At 49.1% G+C, this 16904-nt stretch overlaps 1 protein-coding gene and 2 long non-coding RNA genes across 14 annotated transcripts in view; 2 read left to right on the forward strand and 1 right to left on the reverse strand.

Annotated features, from left to right (window-relative positions):
- Window positions 1-16674, forward strand: part of LOC127005625 (muscle LIM protein Mlp84B-like) — a 50213-nt gene extending 33539 nt beyond the window's left edge. For 4 of the 10 annotated variants that reach the window (XM_050874606.1, XM_050874609.1, XM_050874608.1 and 1 more), the window contains exons 9-19: window positions 1698-1836; window positions 2780-2958; window positions 3071-3385; window positions 3744-3882; window positions 4420-4598; window positions 4825-4984; window positions 5409-5599; window positions 6158-6377; window positions 9388-10033; window positions 11590-11611; window positions 14894-16674. In XM_050874606.1, the coding sequence (XP_050730563.1) occupies window positions 1698-1836; window positions 2780-2958; window positions 3071-3385; window positions 3744-3882; window positions 4420-4598; window positions 4825-4984; window positions 5409-5599; window positions 6158-6377; window positions 9388-10032 (2167 nt within the window). In that variant the 3' untranslated portion in view covers window position 10033; window positions 11590-11611; window positions 14894-16674. Of the gene's footprint in view, window positions 1-1697; window positions 1837-2779; window positions 2959-3070; window positions 3386-3743; window positions 3883-4419; window positions 4599-4824; window positions 4985-5408; window positions 5600-6157; window positions 6378-9387; window positions 10034-11589; window positions 11612-12367; window positions 12391-14893 lie in introns of those variants that run through there. The other 6 variants (XM_050874610.1, XM_050874611.1, XM_050874613.1 and 3 more) reach the window with 6 other exon arrangements.
- On the reverse strand, window positions 6850-9377 carry LOC127005628 (uncharacterized). Of its 2 annotated transcripts, none has more exons than XR_007758761.1 (2): window positions 7802-9377; window positions 6850-7552 (listed from the first exon to the last, which is right to left on the reverse strand). It is a non-coding gene; the product is annotated as an uncharacterized LOC127005628 (long non-coding RNA). The 2 variants fall into 2 exon arrangements; XR_007758760.1 differs by having other exon boundaries at window positions 7636-9377.
- LOC127005627 (uncharacterized) lies at window positions 12441-14191 on the forward strand. 2 transcript variants are annotated; one of them, XR_007758759.1, is made up of 4 exons: window positions 12441-12797; window positions 12864-12980; window positions 13020-13058; window positions 13098-14191. It is a non-coding gene; the product is annotated as an uncharacterized LOC127005627 (long non-coding RNA). The 2 variants fall into 2 exon arrangements; XR_007758758.1 differs by having other exon boundaries at window positions 12441-12784; window positions 12825-12980; window positions 13020-14191.
- Window positions 16675-16904: the final 230 nt, after the last annotated feature.

Below are 16904 nucleotides of genomic sequence, written 5' to 3' on the forward strand. Positions count from 1 at the left end.
AGGCTATGGGTCAATAGTAGACATTAAGGGTCGTATTGTCAGACATTTCGCCGCCCAAGAACACATAATTGACAAGGCTTTCGTAGGAGTTGTGGGCATTTCCAGTAGTAGTTTTATGACCCTGGTGTTAGTTTGACCCTTCTTCTGTACCATGAACCTGAAGAAACACACATTTGACAAAGCTTTCGTAGGAGTTGTGGGCATTTCCAGTAGTAGTTTTATGACCCTGGTGTTAGTTTGACCCTTCCTCTGTACCATGAACCTGAAGAAACACACATTTGACAAAGATTTCGTAGGAGTTGTGGGCATTTCCAGTAGTAGTTTTATGACCCTGGTGTTAGTTTGACCCTTCCTCTGTACCAGGAACCTGAAGAAACACACATTTGACAAAGATTTCGTAGGAGTTGTGGGCATTTCCAGTAGTAGTTTTATGACCCTGGTGTTAGTTTGACCCTTCTTCTGTACCATGAACCTGAAGAAACACACATTTGACAAAGCTTTCGTAGGAGTTGTGGGCATTTCCAGGAGTAGTTTTATGACCCTGGTGTTAGTTTGACCCTTCTTCTGTACCGTGAACCTGAAGAAACACACATTTGACAAAGCTTTCGTAGGAGTTGTGGGCATTTCCAGTAGTAGTTTTATGACCCTGGTGTTAGTTTGACCCTTCCTCTGTACCATGAACCTGAAGAAACACACATTTGACAAAGATTTCGTAGGAGTTGTGGGCATTTCCAGGAGTAGTTTTATGACCCTGGTGTTAGTTTGACCCTTCTTCTGTACCGTGAACCTGAAGAAACACACATTTGACAAAGCTTTCGTAGGAGTTGTGGGCATTTCCAGTAGTAGTTTTATGACCCTGGTGTTAGTTTGACCCTTCTTCTGTACCGTGAACCTGAAGAAACACACATTTGACAAAGCTTTCGTAGGAGTTGTGGGCATTTCCAGTAGTAGTTTTATGACCCTGGTGTTAGTTTGACCCTTCTTCTGTACCATGAACCTGAAGAAACACACATTTGACAAAGCTTTCGTAGGAGTTGTGGGCATTTCCAGTAGTAGTTTTATGACCCTGGTGTTAGTTTGACCCTTCTTCTGTACCATGAACCTGAAGAAACACTCATTAGAACCCGACTGACCCCCTCTTTGACCTTTAGAAATAGATGATGTGAGAACCGAAAGTGTCTACGAATAAGTGAGTCTTTTCTCAATGGCAGCCAAAGACTTACATGGAGGCTGGGAATGAAGGGAAGGAGAGTACTGGTCTTAACACAAGCAGGTAATTAGTGATGAGAGGATGAGCGAAATCAAGGGAAGGAGAATACAGGTTTTAGCACAAGCGAGTGATAATGTTAGTGTTGGGGGGATCTTGTTCCAGTGCCGGAGAACGATGAGTGGAATGAAGGGAAAGTAGAATATAAGGTCACTATAGTTAGACCCTTCCCCCCATCACATCAACAATTACCAAAAGCCAAATGGGAGATCAGTCGGGTTCTAATGAGTATGTTTTAGGGTTCACGGTGCAGAAGAATGGTCAAACTACTAGAAGGTTCATAAAACTACCCCTCAAAATGCCCCAAACTCCTACGAAGGCCTAGTCAAATATGTGTGCTTGAGCGCCGAAATGCTTCAGAATATGACCATAAGTCTTATCACAAGCGGGTAACTGATGGTACTGATAACGTTGGGTGATCTTGTTGCAGAGGCGGCGAGATGATGAGCGGCGTGAACCCCGGCTCTGCTGTGCTAGACGTGAGCAAGATCAGGGCTGAGGAGGGCCAGGGCTGTCCTCGCTGCGGCGGCAAAGTCTTCATGGCGGAGGAGATCAACGCCAGGGGAAGGGTAAGTATCTCGTCGCTGCTGATGACTATGATGACAATGATGATGTTGAAGAGCCGGTCACGATTTGTTAATCAGTGGTGGCTTGCAACACACTAACGAACGCAGACATCAGAGTGTGTTGTAAGACGCGTGTGTGCATAGAGACCTCACAACACACACACACACACACACACACACACACACACACAATAATAATGCAAGATTATATGCAACCAGAAAGTCATATAAATCGGATCTTCGGTGATACATATAACATGGTGAGAAATATAGGTATAGCATTCCACTACATGGACAAAGAAATGATGAAAAAATTAATTACTACTATGATCAGACCTAAACTAGAATACGCGGAAACAGTGTGGTCTCCACATAATTATGAAGAAACACATAAAAAAAACTAAAAAGAATACAGAGGATGGCAACAAAAATGGTTCCAGAACAGGAGGGACTGACATATGAAGAGAGACTAAAGGAAATGGACTTACCTACACTAGAACAAAGAAGAGAAAGAGGAGACCTAATACAAATATATAGGCTATTGAGTAAAATGAAAGAAGTAGATAACGAGAAATTGCTACTAAGAGAAGAACCTTCCAGCAGGAATACTAGAGGACATAGTAAAAAGTTGAGGAAGGGAAGATGCTCAAGAGACATAAAGAAATATAGCTTCCCTCAAAGAAATATAGAGGTTTGGAACAGACTAAGTGAAGAAATAGTATCGGCTAAGAGTGTGAAGAGCTTCAAGGAAAAGTTGGATAATTATAGATACAGAGACGGGACCACACGAGCGTAAGCCCAGGCCCTGTAAAATTACAACTAGGTAAATACACACACACACACACACACACAAACACACACACACACACACACACACTCAGGGCATGGGTGGTACCATTCCCGCCGTGCTCGCCGTCCCTCACACTCCCTGTCCTTCCGCCACCAGTCCTTCCACAAGCGGTGCTACAGCTGCTGCCACTGCCACCGCCCGCTGGACTCCATGACGGGCTGCGACTCCCCCGACGGCGAGGTGTACTGCAAGCTGTGCTACGCCAAGAAGTACGGGCCCAAAGGATACGGCTTCGCTGCCGGCGGTGGCGGCGTCCTCACAGCGGAGAACATTGTGTGAGTGTCTCCCAAGACCGCAGATAAGTAGAGTAGATGTTCCACATGAGTACAGAGCACCTAGAGCTCATAGTCATTTATCTTGTGTGGGTGACGGGTTGTGTTGTTGCAGGGGTGGTGACCAGGTGGTGAGCAGGGGCGACAGGGCCCGGCTAGACGTGGGCAAGATCAAGGCCTCTGAGGGCACCGGGTGTCCGCGCTGCGGCGGCAAGGTGTTCATGGCCGAGGAGATTCACGCTCGTGCCCGCAGCTGGCACAAGAGCTGCTACAACTGCTGCCACTGCCACCGACCCCTCGACTCCATGGTGGGCTGCGACGCCCCCGACGGCGAGGTCTACTGCAAGCTGTGCTACGCCAAGAAGTACGGACCCAAGGGCTACGGCTTCGCTGCTGGAAGCGGTGGCGTGCTGACCGCTGAGAACATCCCGTGAGTTGTGGTGCTGCTGGCCAGGGCTCTGGCTGATCAAGGGAGGGAACAGTTAGGGAGACCCATGACTGGATATTCGAAAATAGTGATTCCGTTAAGTGTTGAATAAGTGTATTAAAGCACACCTCTTCAGGTTGCAGCTAAGTGTTTATAGGGGTCACCTGTCGAGACACCCAACCAGTTTCAAATTCTTCCCACTCACTCCTACGTAACTCCTATGAATACTTACACATCACGACACACTTTTGAGAGCACTAGCATGAGTACAGTCTGAGTATCACCTAGCGGGCCAGGTGCAAGTGGGGTCTGGCAGGCGGCGTCAGGCTGGTCAGGTGACGCGCATTTCCTATTTCCACAGAGGCGGCGAGGCGCTGAAGGGCATCAATCCTTCATCCGGAGCCATCGACACAACCTCCATCCCCGCCGCCCCGGGTGAGGGCTGCCCACGCTGCGGCGGAAAAGTCTTCTCCGCCGAGGAGATGCTCTCCAAGAACAAGGTAACCACGTCCTAACATCGCCTCGAGGTCGTGCACTTGACACCTTCCGTCAACAGCTCTTTGGGCAAATTAGTCCAATTATACTTCCCCAGTTTGCAGGACAAAGACGTGATCGTGCCAGTGGTGTCAATAGCTTCAACAGTTCCGGTCTTCGGGCTGTTCGCAGTAGGGGGGGTGAATGACTTAACACCAAAAGAAAACGATAATTTGCAAAGGGAACTTAACACCGATTGCCATAATAATGTAAGATAATATTAAAGACATGCCCATACAATATAATTTCTACATACGTGGGCACAATGAAGCTATCTTATCTCATCCGTTATCTCGTTGTGTATTCGTTAAATCGTTTCAGCTTTAGATTTTTCTTACTTCAGTCACACGGTGCCTCGAAATGAATTACCCAAAACTTGTCCATACGTGCCCTGCCCACCCCAGCTGTCCCTCACCATTACCTGTACCCCTTACATCCACGTACATATAAGAACCCTCCCTTGGGTATGAGTGTTCCTAACCCCCTCCTCCCCGCCCCTGCAGAGGTGGCACAAGCGGTGCTACAGCTGCCGCGAGTGCTTCCGGCCCCTCGACTCTATGGTGCTGTGCGACGCCCCCGACGGCGACATTTACTGCAAGCTGTGCTACGCCAAGAAGTACGGGCCCAAGGGCTACGGCTTTGCCTCTGGCGCTGGCGGCGTGCTGACCGCTGAGAACATCTTGTGAGTATGTGTGTGTGTGTGTGTGTGTGTGTGTGTGTGTGTGTGTGTGTGTGTGTGTGTGTGTGTGCGCGCGCGCGCGCCTCATGCCGCTGCTCACACTGGAGAAAACAGGGCACACTTTGCGTGCCGTCTTGAGCACAGTTACTGCCAGGGAAACAGGTTACATGCAGCCCATTCATCCTCTGATGCATAGTACGTATACAAGCGACTCTCGTTCTCTTGACAGGAGCGACGAAGACTTGGAGTCGATGACGAAGCTCGGCGTGAAGAATGCTGCCTTCACGGTGCTGGACGTGACCAAGATCCCCGCCAAGGAGGGCCAGCCCAAGTGCCCGAGGTGCTCCGGCGCCGTGTTCCAGGCAGAGTCCATGCCTTGCAGAGCACGCGTGAGTGCTCCCTATCACGGCATTCCCATCACTGACCTTCCCTTTACTACTTCGCCTCCTTCCTCAACCGAATGAGACGTTATCTCACCTTTCCTCTCTGTCTATACATTTTTTGTTTGTTAGAATAATCACCTACCGTCTGAATGCACTGCCTTATACACCAGTTGTGTGATCTTGCACTCTAGCCAGCCAGGGTACTGCCTCTTACCCACCATTTCTGTCAGTAAGATTTGAATGACTTAGCAAACTGGCAAAGGTCACTCTCCTTGAAATAGCTGAGCGGCACCGCTGCACCAAAACGTTTCTGCACCTCGCTGGCTGATGACTACACCAGACCTGGTGCATCGTTGCGGTGAAGAGCGGCCATCAGTCCTCGCCGTGTGCCGAGGCTCTAACCCTCTCCCCTTTCCTCCTCCCCCTTAAGGAGTGGCACAAGGCCTGCTACAACTGCTGCGAGTGCCACCGCCCGCTAGACTCCATGAGCTCATGCGACGCCCCTGACGGCGAGATCTACTGCAAGCTGTGCTACGCCAAGCGCCACGGACCCAAGGGCTACGGCTACGGCCACTCCCCCTGCCTCGTCTCCATCGGCACAGAGGATGGCAGCCCCATGCCGTAAGTTGGGAACATTTTATTTAATTATACCTGTGACGATCAGATTTTTTTTTTTTTTTTTTTTTGTGTGTGTGTGTGTGTGTGTGTGTGTGTGTGTGTGTGTGTGTGTGTGTGTGTGTGTGTGTGTGTGTGTGTGTGTGTGCGCCCACCCTATCCTTCCCGCTCCCCCTCCCTTCCGAATTCCACCACCCGGTCTCACCTCAAACCCAAGTTATCGCCTCCCTCCCTCGGCCACTCGCTCTTTCACTGTTGACTCCGTTTTCCTCGTCTTATCTTCTCTACTTCCCTATCTTGTGCCCATTTTCTGCCTCAGACCACCTCCCCCCACCCCTCCTCCTATCCCTTCCCCACTATTTTTCGTTCCCTCACATCCTCCCTCCCTTCCTCCTTCTTTCCCTCCCTCACATCCTTCCTCCCTCCTTTCTACCCCTCCCTCACTATATTCCTTTCCTCACATTCTTTCTCCCTCCCTCCTTCTATCCCTTCCTCGCATCACACCTCCACCCCGCGCACTCCTCCATCATTCCCTCCCTCACGGCCTCCTCCCTCCATCCGCAGTACCGACATCAGGCAGTTCGGGTTCAGCCCCAGAGGACCCGCTGTCCCAGGTGGCCCCCCCAAGCCCGCACAGCCCAACCCCAACGCCCCGTGGAGGCAGGGCGGCGGCATCCCAGCGCCCATGGCCAGCGGCAAGCCCAACCAGGTAGAGCCTATCGTTAGTCCACCTCAGCCCGTGCCTATTGGATCGGTAATTCCCGTCCCCAGAGGCTTTGAATCGGTGAGTGTAGCTTGTAAGGACACCACGCCATGCCCAGACACTCCACGCCACGCCAACATGCCCCCAAGCCATCCCACGCCATGCCCAGACAATACCACGCCCCACCCAGACACCCCACGCCATGCCCAGACAATACCACGCCCCACCCAGACACCCCACGCCATGCCCAGACAATACCACGCCCCACCCAGACACCCCACGCCATGCCCGGACGATACCACGCCCCACCCAGACACCCCACGCCATGCCCGGACGATACCACGCCCCACCCAGACACCCCACGCCATGCCCGGACAGCCCACGCCAGGCCCACCTAAACCACGCCCAAACACACTTCTAGAGCAGACCAGACATACGAATGACCCTGACAGCCAGTGAGTTGACCACATTTACTGTACGGCCATGATAAACCTAAACCCCCAAGTATACTCAGAGCTCCATACAGAACATAACGAGACTTAGGGACCGTTAGAAATCTCCACACGACCAGGGCCCATTTTCTTACATACGCACATTTGTTAAGACTTCCGTAGAGGATGTGTTGGTATTTCCATGGGTAGGTTTATGACTCTAGTGGTATTTGACAAGGCTTCTGCACTGTGAATGTGAAAAACACTTATGAGAACCTGACTAATCTCCTTTGTGGCCTTGGGAACTAGTTACACACCAAATTTTGACCTATTGGCGCGGATTTGGCCGAAGTTTATTCTTTTTTTTTTCTTTTTTTACTTAAACCCATCGTAGCAACACCAAATTTTGACCTACTGGCACGGATTTGGCCGAAGTTTATTCTTTTTTTTTTCTTTTTTTACTTAAACCCATCGTAGCAACACTAAATTTTGACCTATTGGCACGGATTTGGCCGAAGTTTATCCAGTTTTTTTCTTTTTTTTACTTAAACCCATCGTAGCAACACTAAATTTTGACGTATTGGCGCGGATTTGGCCGAAGTTTATCCAGTTTTTTCTTTTTTTTACTTAAACCCATCGTAGCAACACCAAATTTTGACCTACTGGCGCGGATTTGGCCGAAGTTTATTTAGTTTTTTTTTCTTTTTTTACTTAAACCCATCGTAGCAACACTAAATTTTGACCTATTGGCGCGGATTTGGCCGAAGTTTATCCAGTTTTTTCTTTTTTTTACTTAAACCCATCGTAGCAACACCAATTTTTGACCTACTGACACGGATTTGGCCGAAGTTTATCCTGTTTTTTTCTTTTTTTTACTTAAACCCATCGTAGCAACACTAAATTTTGACCTATTGGCGCGGATTTGGCCGAAGTTTATCCAGTTTTTTTCTTTTTTTTTACTTAAACCCATCGTAGCAACACCAAATTTTGACCTACTGGCACGGATTTGGCCGAAGTTTATTCAATTTTTTTCTTTTTTTACTTAAACCCATCGTAGCAACACCAAATTTTGACCTATTGGCGTGGATTTGGCCGAAGTTTATCCAGTTATTTTCTTTTTTTACTTAAACCCATCGTAGCAACACCAAATTTTGACCTACTGGCACGGATTTGGCCGAAGTTTATTCTTTTTTTTTTTTTAGGCACTTATTTTTGTAGGAGCCGAAAGCGTCTGAGTAGGAGTTGCAGGAGTGAGATCATAACAGACTCAAATTCGGCCAAACTGAGTAAGACGGACCTTGCCATATAAGACTTTACTGAGACTACGATCTCGACGCCTTCAACCAGAACATACATAGTGAGACACAGACAAGACTAGACATGTTGTTATTCCATGCAAGCTCAAGACAGACTCGACTGCCTCCCCTGTTACTATCACACACACACACACACACACACACACACACACACACACACTATCATATAACACAACTCCTTAACCGTTCTCTCCTTTATGATTTAGCTTTAACCATTTCTTTTGTTTCACTTTTTCTTTGAAGCCTGAAAAAAAAATCTTATTATTCTGCCTAACTCATTCAATCTTCCATTAAACTTACTTTCGATTCTTTTAATTTTCAGCTTTCAATTTCTTTTACATTCCTGCTTTTTATTTGCATTCCTGGATTATTGTTTCCTCATTCAATCTTCCATTAAACTTACTTTCGATTCTTTTAATTTTCAGCTTTCAATTTCTTTTACATTCCTGCTTTTTATTTGCATTCCTGGATTATTGTTTCTTTTATTCTTGGTTGGCTGTATTTTCCTCATTTATCGCTTTGTGTATGTGTGTGCTGTGTCCGCCCTACATAATATCTACACTATGTACTCCTCTCGCTAACACCGCCCGGACTGAACCACCACTCTCTGTCAAACACCACACCCTCCACACCTCACTGACCTGCCCGCTTGGGACTACTGCTGTGCTGCTGCCTCTACTATCTGTCTTCTTGTCTTCTATTGCTGGTGTTTTCTTCTGTGTCTTCTGGGCGGATTTTTTTTTTTTGTTTGTTTTGTTTTTTGTTTCATCCTCCTCTTTCTCCGCTTCCTTTCCTTCTTTGACTTCTTTTTCTTTTTCTTCTTTTCGTTTTCTTCTTCTCTTCTTCTTTTTCTCTCCCTCCTCCTCCTCATCCTCATCCTTTACTTTCTTATTTTCATAATCTTTCTTTCTTTTTCTTCTTGTTCTTCTGTTCTTCTTGTTCTCCTTCTTGTTCTTGTTTTCGTCTTCTTCTTCTTCCTCCTCTTCTTCCTCCTCCTTCTCCTCCTCTTGGGTTTAATAGCAATACTCTTTTCCCTAGTGATCATTCGTCCACCCCGCAGCCTCTTCCTCCTCTATCCTTTTCCCTCTCTCTGTCTCCTTCACGCCCCATCCTCCTTGTTGCCTTCCTTCCTCAGCTCTTCACCGTGTAGGCTTTTTTTCCTCTTTATTCTTGCTGCCTTTCGTTCCTTCTGTCTTCATTATTTATTTTCTTCGTTAACACTTTTACGTTAACATTTCTTCCCTTCGTGTTTCTCTGCAAGCCTTCTCCCTTCGTTATGCTGACACACACACACACACACACACACACACACACACACACGTTCTGACTGTGGTGTGGCCCCAGTCTGCAGGCCACTGGGGGCTGGGCCAGGGCCAGGGACGGGCCGCCAGCAGCCAGCAGGTGACGGGGCTGGTGGCTGATATTGAGGCCAGCAGCAGCGAGCAGATGGTGGTTCAGCAGATGCACCAGGTGAGTAGCGAGGCTCAGCATATGCAGCAGTTGAGTGGAGAGATGCAGCAATTGAGTGGTGAGGCTCAACACATGCAGCAGGTGGCGCTGAGTGGTGAAATGCAGCAGTTGAGTGGTGAGATGCAGTTGAGTGGTGAGGCTCAGCATATGCATCAGTTGAGTGGTGAGGCTCAGCATATGTATCAGTTGAGTGGTGAGGCTCAGCATATGTATCAGTTGAGTGGTGAGATGCAGCAGATGGCGCTGAGTGGTGAGATGCAGCAGGTGGCGCTGAGTGGTGAGATGCAGCAGGTGGCGCTGAGTGGAAGCAGCACTCAGCACATGTCCACTCAGCTCACCTCCACCCAGCAGCAATTCAGCAGTAGCAGCAGTGTTCAGCAGACACAGACCCGTAGTTCTGCCATGACTCACGTGGAGGAGCACCAGCAGGTGACTCAAGTGGTGCAGAGTTGTAGCAGCAGCAGCAACAGGAGCGAGGTGGTCATTGTGGAGGAGGAGGAGGAGGTGCTCAGGGAGTAAAGTAGGTAACCGCCGACCTCCCTCTTTTGCCCCCGTTTGTACCCCCGGTAGTGGCGCCTCCCCTCCGTTCCCTCAGTACAGCCGATGTAGAAAGGGACACATTTGCCTCCCTGCCTCCCTCCCTCTCCCTGGGTTGGTGTAGCCCAGCGTTGCCAAATTACCGTACTCATCGCATTGCATTGTCGTAGTTTCCGACCGATAACTATAGAAAAAAACACAAAAAGCATCAATAAATAACAGTTTTAATGCTAACTTCAATGTTCTATCGTTGTCTGTGTGGTTGCGGCAGTCTTAGAGCCTAAAAATAATAAAGGCAATGTTCAGAGTACGACACTTTGGCAACGCTGGTGTAGCCCCTTCCCTTACTCCCTTACTCCAACGTTACCAAATTATCGCACTCATCGTATTGTCTGGTTTCTGACTCACAGCTATCGCAAACGGACACCAACGAGTAATAATTTTAACGATAACTTTAACTGCAATTTCGTTATCTCTGTGGGTAGCAAAGTTTCGGGCCCTGGAACTGATAATTGCGATGTTTTGAGTACGATAATTTGCCAACGTTGCCTTACCCCCTCTTATATTTTGTTTCAGTGTGGGTGATGACACTGATGACGATGATGAACCCTTCCCACCCTTTCCCTCGGTGCATCAGACACACGGTGCACCTCCTCCCTTACCTCCCCCCCTTCCTTCCCGCCCTCCACGATAGCACCCTCCCAGTTTCCTTCCTCCACTGTATCGTCTCCCAATTAAAAACATGAGGCCGTCGATATACACGCAACCATCCCAATTGTTTTACTTCCTTTGGTTGGTATTGTCAGATGCTCCCACCCACCACACCAACTATTTCCAAAGACCAAAAAGGAGGTTAATCGATTTCTAGTGAGTGTTCTTTTAGGTTGACGGTACAGAAGGAGGCTCAGATCACCACCAGGGTCATAAAAGTACCCTTGGAAATACCCTAAACTCCCACGAAAGACTAGTAAATTACGTGTTCTTGGGCGCAGAAATGTTTAAAAATATGGCCCTTTAGCTACCCCCCTTCCCTCCCGCCCTCCACGATAGCACCCTCCCAGTTTCCTCCCTCCACTGTATCGCCTCCCACTTAAAAACATGAGGCCATCGAAATACACGCATCCCAATTGTGTTAATGCCTTTCGCTCCCTCCCTTCCTCTCGACGATACATTTACCAGCGCCCTTTCAACACGAACATTGTGGTAAACACCCTCCCAGCGCCTCAAAAAGTCCCATGTATTATCTCTCCCCCCCTTCCCCACTCTCTCTCCCACCCTCCGTATACAATTTTTTTATCTAGTTAGGAATAGTTGCGTCACCCTTATCCGTAGACCGCCAGTCGAGTGTGTTACAAATGGCGTAGCAGTGGTAGTAGTAGTAGTAGTAGTAGTAGTAGTAGTAGTAGTAGGAGGAGGAGGAGGAGGAGGAGGAGGAGGAGGAGGAGGAGGAGGAGGAGAAAGTAATTGAGGACAATTTAATGAAGAGAGAAATAAGTTAACCGATGCCCTACTAATGTGTGTTTGTTCTTTCCTCCACAGCCCCAGCGACCACCACAGCAAGGTTAGTCTCTCTCTCTCTCTCTCTCTCTCTCTCTCTCTCTCTCTCTCTCTCTCTCTCTCTCTCTCTCTCTCTCTCTCGTGCGCGCGCTCTTTATCTATCTATCTATCTATCCCTTTCTCTCTTTGTAAACTATCAATATTTCCTTCCATTTGTATCTTCTTATCTTTAACTAAATTTTTCTATCTGTATCAAATCAGCTTCTTCTCTCTCTCTCTCTCTCTCTCTCTCTCTCTCTCTCTCTCTCTCTCTCTCATAGCCTAGCATCACCCTAGATAATTATAACATAGTTCTTCACCCTATCATAAAGAACAAGTAGAACAGACCCTCAGCCCCAAATCAAGAAATTCCCGTTCTGAAAATCCTTTTTTTTTTTATTATTTAGAATTTTATGAGTATTTTTTGCTGGTACATTATTAGTTTAAGTGTGTGTGTGTGTGTGTGTGTGTGTGTGTGTGAGAGAGAGAGAGAGAGAGAGAGAGAGAGAGAGAGAGAGAGAGAGAGAGAGAGAGAGAGAGAGAGAGAGAGAGAGAGAGAGAGTCAGACAGCCTATCCCTTACCCTCTCCATCTTTTGCTTAGTTCTAGTCTCCCTCGAGTAGCCAAATTTGCCAGCCAGTCGGTCGGCTATTTAGTCTCCCTAGGCCCCTTCAGCCCTAGTCCTAGCGTCCAGGTCATAGCCTAGTAAGTCATCTCAATTCTGACCGACAATAATTTTTCCCCTGGTGTGAGTATAAACATCATTCTTTTTTCACCATTAGAGGAGTAGACTTTGGTTGTGTTGAAGCTGCCGCCGCCGCCGCCATCCTCATCACCGCCTCGGCCCAGGTGGTGACCCTAGTACCGCTTGGCTTGATTAGTGACGTTCAGGTGGCTTGTTCAGGTGGGACACGTTCACCTGGGTAGATTAGTGGCTTGTTCTCAGGTGATTTGCTCAAGGGACATGTTCAGGGTTCAGTTCCATGTGACTTTTATAAACTGGTTCCTCACGTGTTTCAATTTGTGAGCTCTTCCACTGGTCGGCGCAGATGATTTGTGGCTTTTTTTGTCAGGTGATTCGTACAAAGGACACGTTTAGGGCTTTGTTCCATGTGACGTCTTCAAATTAGTTCCTCTGGTGTTTCAGGTGACTTCCTTAGGTGACTTTTTCAGGTGACTTTTTCAGGTGACTTTTTCAGGTGACTTTTTCAGGTGACTTTTTTCAGGTGACTTGCACAGGTGACTTTTTCAGGTGACTTTTTCAGGTGACTTTTACAGGTGACTTTTTCAGGTGACTTTTTCAGGTGACTTTTTCAGGTGACTTTTTCAGGTGACTTTTTCAGGTGACTTTTTCAGGTGACTTTTTCAGGTGACTTTTTCAGGTGACTTTTTCTGGTGACTTTTTCAGGTGACTTTTTCTGGTGATTTTTTCAGGTGACTTTTTCTGGTGACTTTTTCAGGTGACTTTTTCAGGTGACTTTTTCAGGTGACTTTTTCAGATGACTTTTTCAGGTGACTTGCTCAGGTGACTTCCCTAAACCAGATGGCCATAAAGCTACTGATATTCACATGACATACTGAGGTGACTGGCAGATGACTAAATAAGGCGATGAATAGGTCACACAAGTTACTATAGAGATAACTTTTTAGACTACTTGTTTTTTTTTTTGTGTGTGTGTCCTTGTGGGTTAAGCAACTGGCCTGACCATTTGACAGCACTATATGTCGGTTGAGGAACTGCCCTGAATATTTGCCTGAACTAGATGACTCATAAGCCTTACTTTCTTCACGGGTGACTTGAACGAGCAGCCTGAACGAGATATAGTTTAATAAATAACTTAGTGCATGGGTAACCCCTTCCTCGCCGGTGCCTGGCTTAAGCCCTGCCAAGCCATCCAGCGCCCTTCATGCGACCCTCCCTCGACGCTGTATCCGCCTGACATCTCTTATTAGTCTTCCCTTGTACCCATCCTCTCCTCCTGTTAGATTTTTTCCTATCACTAACCTCGAATACCACTTTATTTATTTCATTGTGTTGATTTATGGATTTCAGTTATTTTTCTGTCTTTATGATCTTTGTTTCTGCTGCTGTGTTCTTTGTTGCTGAGTTGTCGTTTTATTTTATCTATTTTTTCATATATATGCTGCTCCATAATCGTACATTAACTGAAATAATTCACTCTTATTGTTGTTATTCATTTGATACAAATATTTCTTATTATTTGCATTTTGATTTAATAAACACGTAACATCTGGAAGCAATACAAATGAGGAACAAACACCCTCCCCCCCACACACTCACATGATCAAGATGAGAAACTGAGGAGGAAGTGGTGCCTGAGGGATATCAAGAAATTAAACTTTCCCCATCGATGCATTGGCATATGCAAGGACCTTAAAAAGACGATGGTTCAAACCGAAAATGTTCAAGAATTTAAAACTAAACTTGAAACATGATATTTGGAATGACGTCCCAACGAGTGTCTCACAACTCGGGAAATACAATTGGATGAGTACACCCTGCCCACCCCTACACACATACACACTCATTATATTGATTTGCTTTGTTTGCTAACCTTTTCTCTCCCCGCCTCCCTGCCTGGCCGCCACAGACCCCGCCTTCCCCTCTGCCCCTGACAGCATGCCCCATGAGGCGCTTGCGGACATGGAAGCCTACCAGGCCGAGTTGTCGGCCCGGGGGCTGGCCAGCATGACCCAGGAGGAGACGGCTGCTAGGCTTCACGATGAGCTGTCTGCTTTGTCCCATGAACAGCTGGCCAGCATGTCCCAGGAACAACTGGTTAACATGTCTCAAGAACGAATGGCCAACTTGAATCAGGAGCAGCTGGCCAGTATGTCACAACAGCTAGCTACTGTCTCTCAAGAACAGGCAGCTCGTCTGTCCCACCAACACATGGCCAGCATGGCCCTCGAAAAACTAGCTATAATGTCACACGAAAAGCAAGCCAGCTTGTCAGTTGAGCAAGTCCAAGGCGTGCCCCCAATGCCACTTCAAGAATCTGGGTCTGCGTCCTTGCAGACGGACATGGTAACCATGTCAAGCCAGCAAGAGCTGCAGCAAAAGCAGAGCAGCGTGGCCCTCACAACTCAGCATGTTCGCGTGGCCTCAGAGTATTCTTCTTCCATGTCCGTGACCGAATCTCAGTCACAGTCTGCTTACCTAACCCCCGCTGACCCCCCACACCCTGCCAACCCCTTGCCGGAGCCACTGGTGCCCTCTGCTGGCGATGGCGGCGGCGACGCGGCGACCCAGAACCCTCAGGCTGACGCTAAGGTTCCCCCCACAGAAGAGGAGGAAGAGGAAGAAGAGGATGAGGATGAAGAGGAGGAGGAAGAAGAGGAGGAGGAGGACGAGGATGAGGAGGAAGAGGAGGAGGAAGAGGAGGAGTAAGATCAGCAGTAGACCAGAGCGGCGGGAAAGCACAGCGGCCTCGCAGTGGAGGTCGACGACGCCCGCCAAGGTTGTGGCCGACAGCCAGCGTCGCCACGGCCAGCCCGCCGCTGCCGACCCGCCCCGCCGCGGGGTGGGGGAGATGGCTCCCAGCCTAGCACCATCGGTTATCCCAATTGAAGGTTAGCGTCCCAAGGCGCAGCCGGTCAGTCCCGCCTTGTTACGAGCCGACGACCGACTCGTTATCATTGGAAGTGAGTCTCATGCTTGTGTCCCTCGACAAGACCAAGGACGACAGGAAAACGTCGAACGAACGAACGACGCCGTGCCCGGGACCCCCGACGACCCGCGGCGGGCCTCACCGTGTGCTGGTTCACTGCTGACCTGCGGCCCGCTTCGCCCAGGGGCCCTGGGTCACCCCACGCCGCGCGCCGCCGCTCCTCGCTCACGCTATGCCACCACGCCCGCGTTCGTGCCGCCCGTTGCTGCTGTCACGCAATACCGGCAACACGGCGGCGCCCACGCCTGGGAGGCCACTCTCGGCGGAAGCAGATGGGCGTCTCATTGACGGTGGCGTAGCCGTGTGCGTATGTGTAGTCTTTTGCTCGTTTACGCTTGTGTGTGTGTGTGTGTGTGTGTGTGTGTGTGTGTGTCCGGCGTGGAGCAGCACTGTGCGCGCGGCGCGGGCATCGACATGGCGGGCGATGTGGTCTTGGGTGTGGATGACGACGGTGATGCTCGCATTGTCACGCGTTACTATTGTTGCCTCTGATCAGGTGAGCGAGTCATAGTTTAGGCCGCGCCGCCGGCAGGGGACGCCACACCAGCCCCGCCGCCGACACTTTTATGAGAAAGGAGGACAAAAAAAATCGTAGGATCCTTGTTGTAGCATTCGCCTAATTTTTCCTTTTGCGTAATGAATGAGTTGCGTGGAATCCATACCGTGTGTGCCGCCCCTCGAGGCGGCTTAGACTACTGTCATTAACAAACAGGTCCAATCCATTCTATTTATACAGTACGTGGCCCTTTGTAGCGTTAAGACGAAGGTCCTCCTGCTCCCACTGACCAAGGGGACAAGCGGTTCGGGAGCAACAGGACCTTCACTCCGCCTCCGGGTTGGCCGCCCTCCTGCACGCGCCTCGCCTCTCCTTCCACGGCCAGGCGGAGTGCAGGATGCGGCTCGCCCCCCCACGACACCCCCGCCCTACCCCTCCACGAGCCTCGCCTCGTCGCCTAACCTGCTGGAGCTTCCGTCCCTCTTAGCACTGCCTCACAACCAATCACAGACGTCGGGAGGTGTGAGGACGAGGAGGCGAGCGGCGCATCCATCAGGCTACCGTGAGCAGGCTGGGGAGGGAATGTGGGGGGGGCGGGGGAGGAGGAAGAGGGGGCAATCTGCTGCAACGTGCCGTCCCCTCCTCCATCCCCCGCCCTTCCCAGCCTCCTAAAGCCAGGGTGTTGGGGAGTGGGTGCCCCGGAGCGCCCGTCGGTATAATCATTCTTGACTTAGTGTTGTGGAGGTCAACTGGCTGCCTGCTGAGAGGAGCCGAGATCGTTGTTATGAGCCGAGTCAGCCGGTGAAGCAGATCACCACCCTAGTACTGCCAGCACAGGCTTTATATAAACGACTCTATCTCGACATGTGCATTTGTTTTCATTAAAGATTCAATGTTCTGATCCAATGACTTTCACTGACCCTATACTCCCAGCTACTACTTTGTGCTTGTACAGAAACAACCCTTCTCTCTCTCTCTCTCTCTCTCTCTCTCTCTCTCTCTCTCTCTCTCTCTCTCTCTCTCTCTCTCTCTCTCAAGTTAATTATAACCTCGTAAATAAAGACACTCCAGCTGTTTTCTGGAAGGATATCTATCGTGCCTTGTATCTGCTCTTAGGTCGAGACTCACGGA

Source organism: Eriocheir sinensis, chromosome 30, assembly GCF_024679095.1.
Source record: "Eriocheir sinensis breed Jianghai 21 chromosome 30, ASM2467909v1, whole genome shotgun sequence".
Lineage (NCBI taxonomy): Eukaryota > Metazoa > Arthropoda > Malacostraca > Decapoda > Varunidae > Eriocheir > Eriocheir sinensis.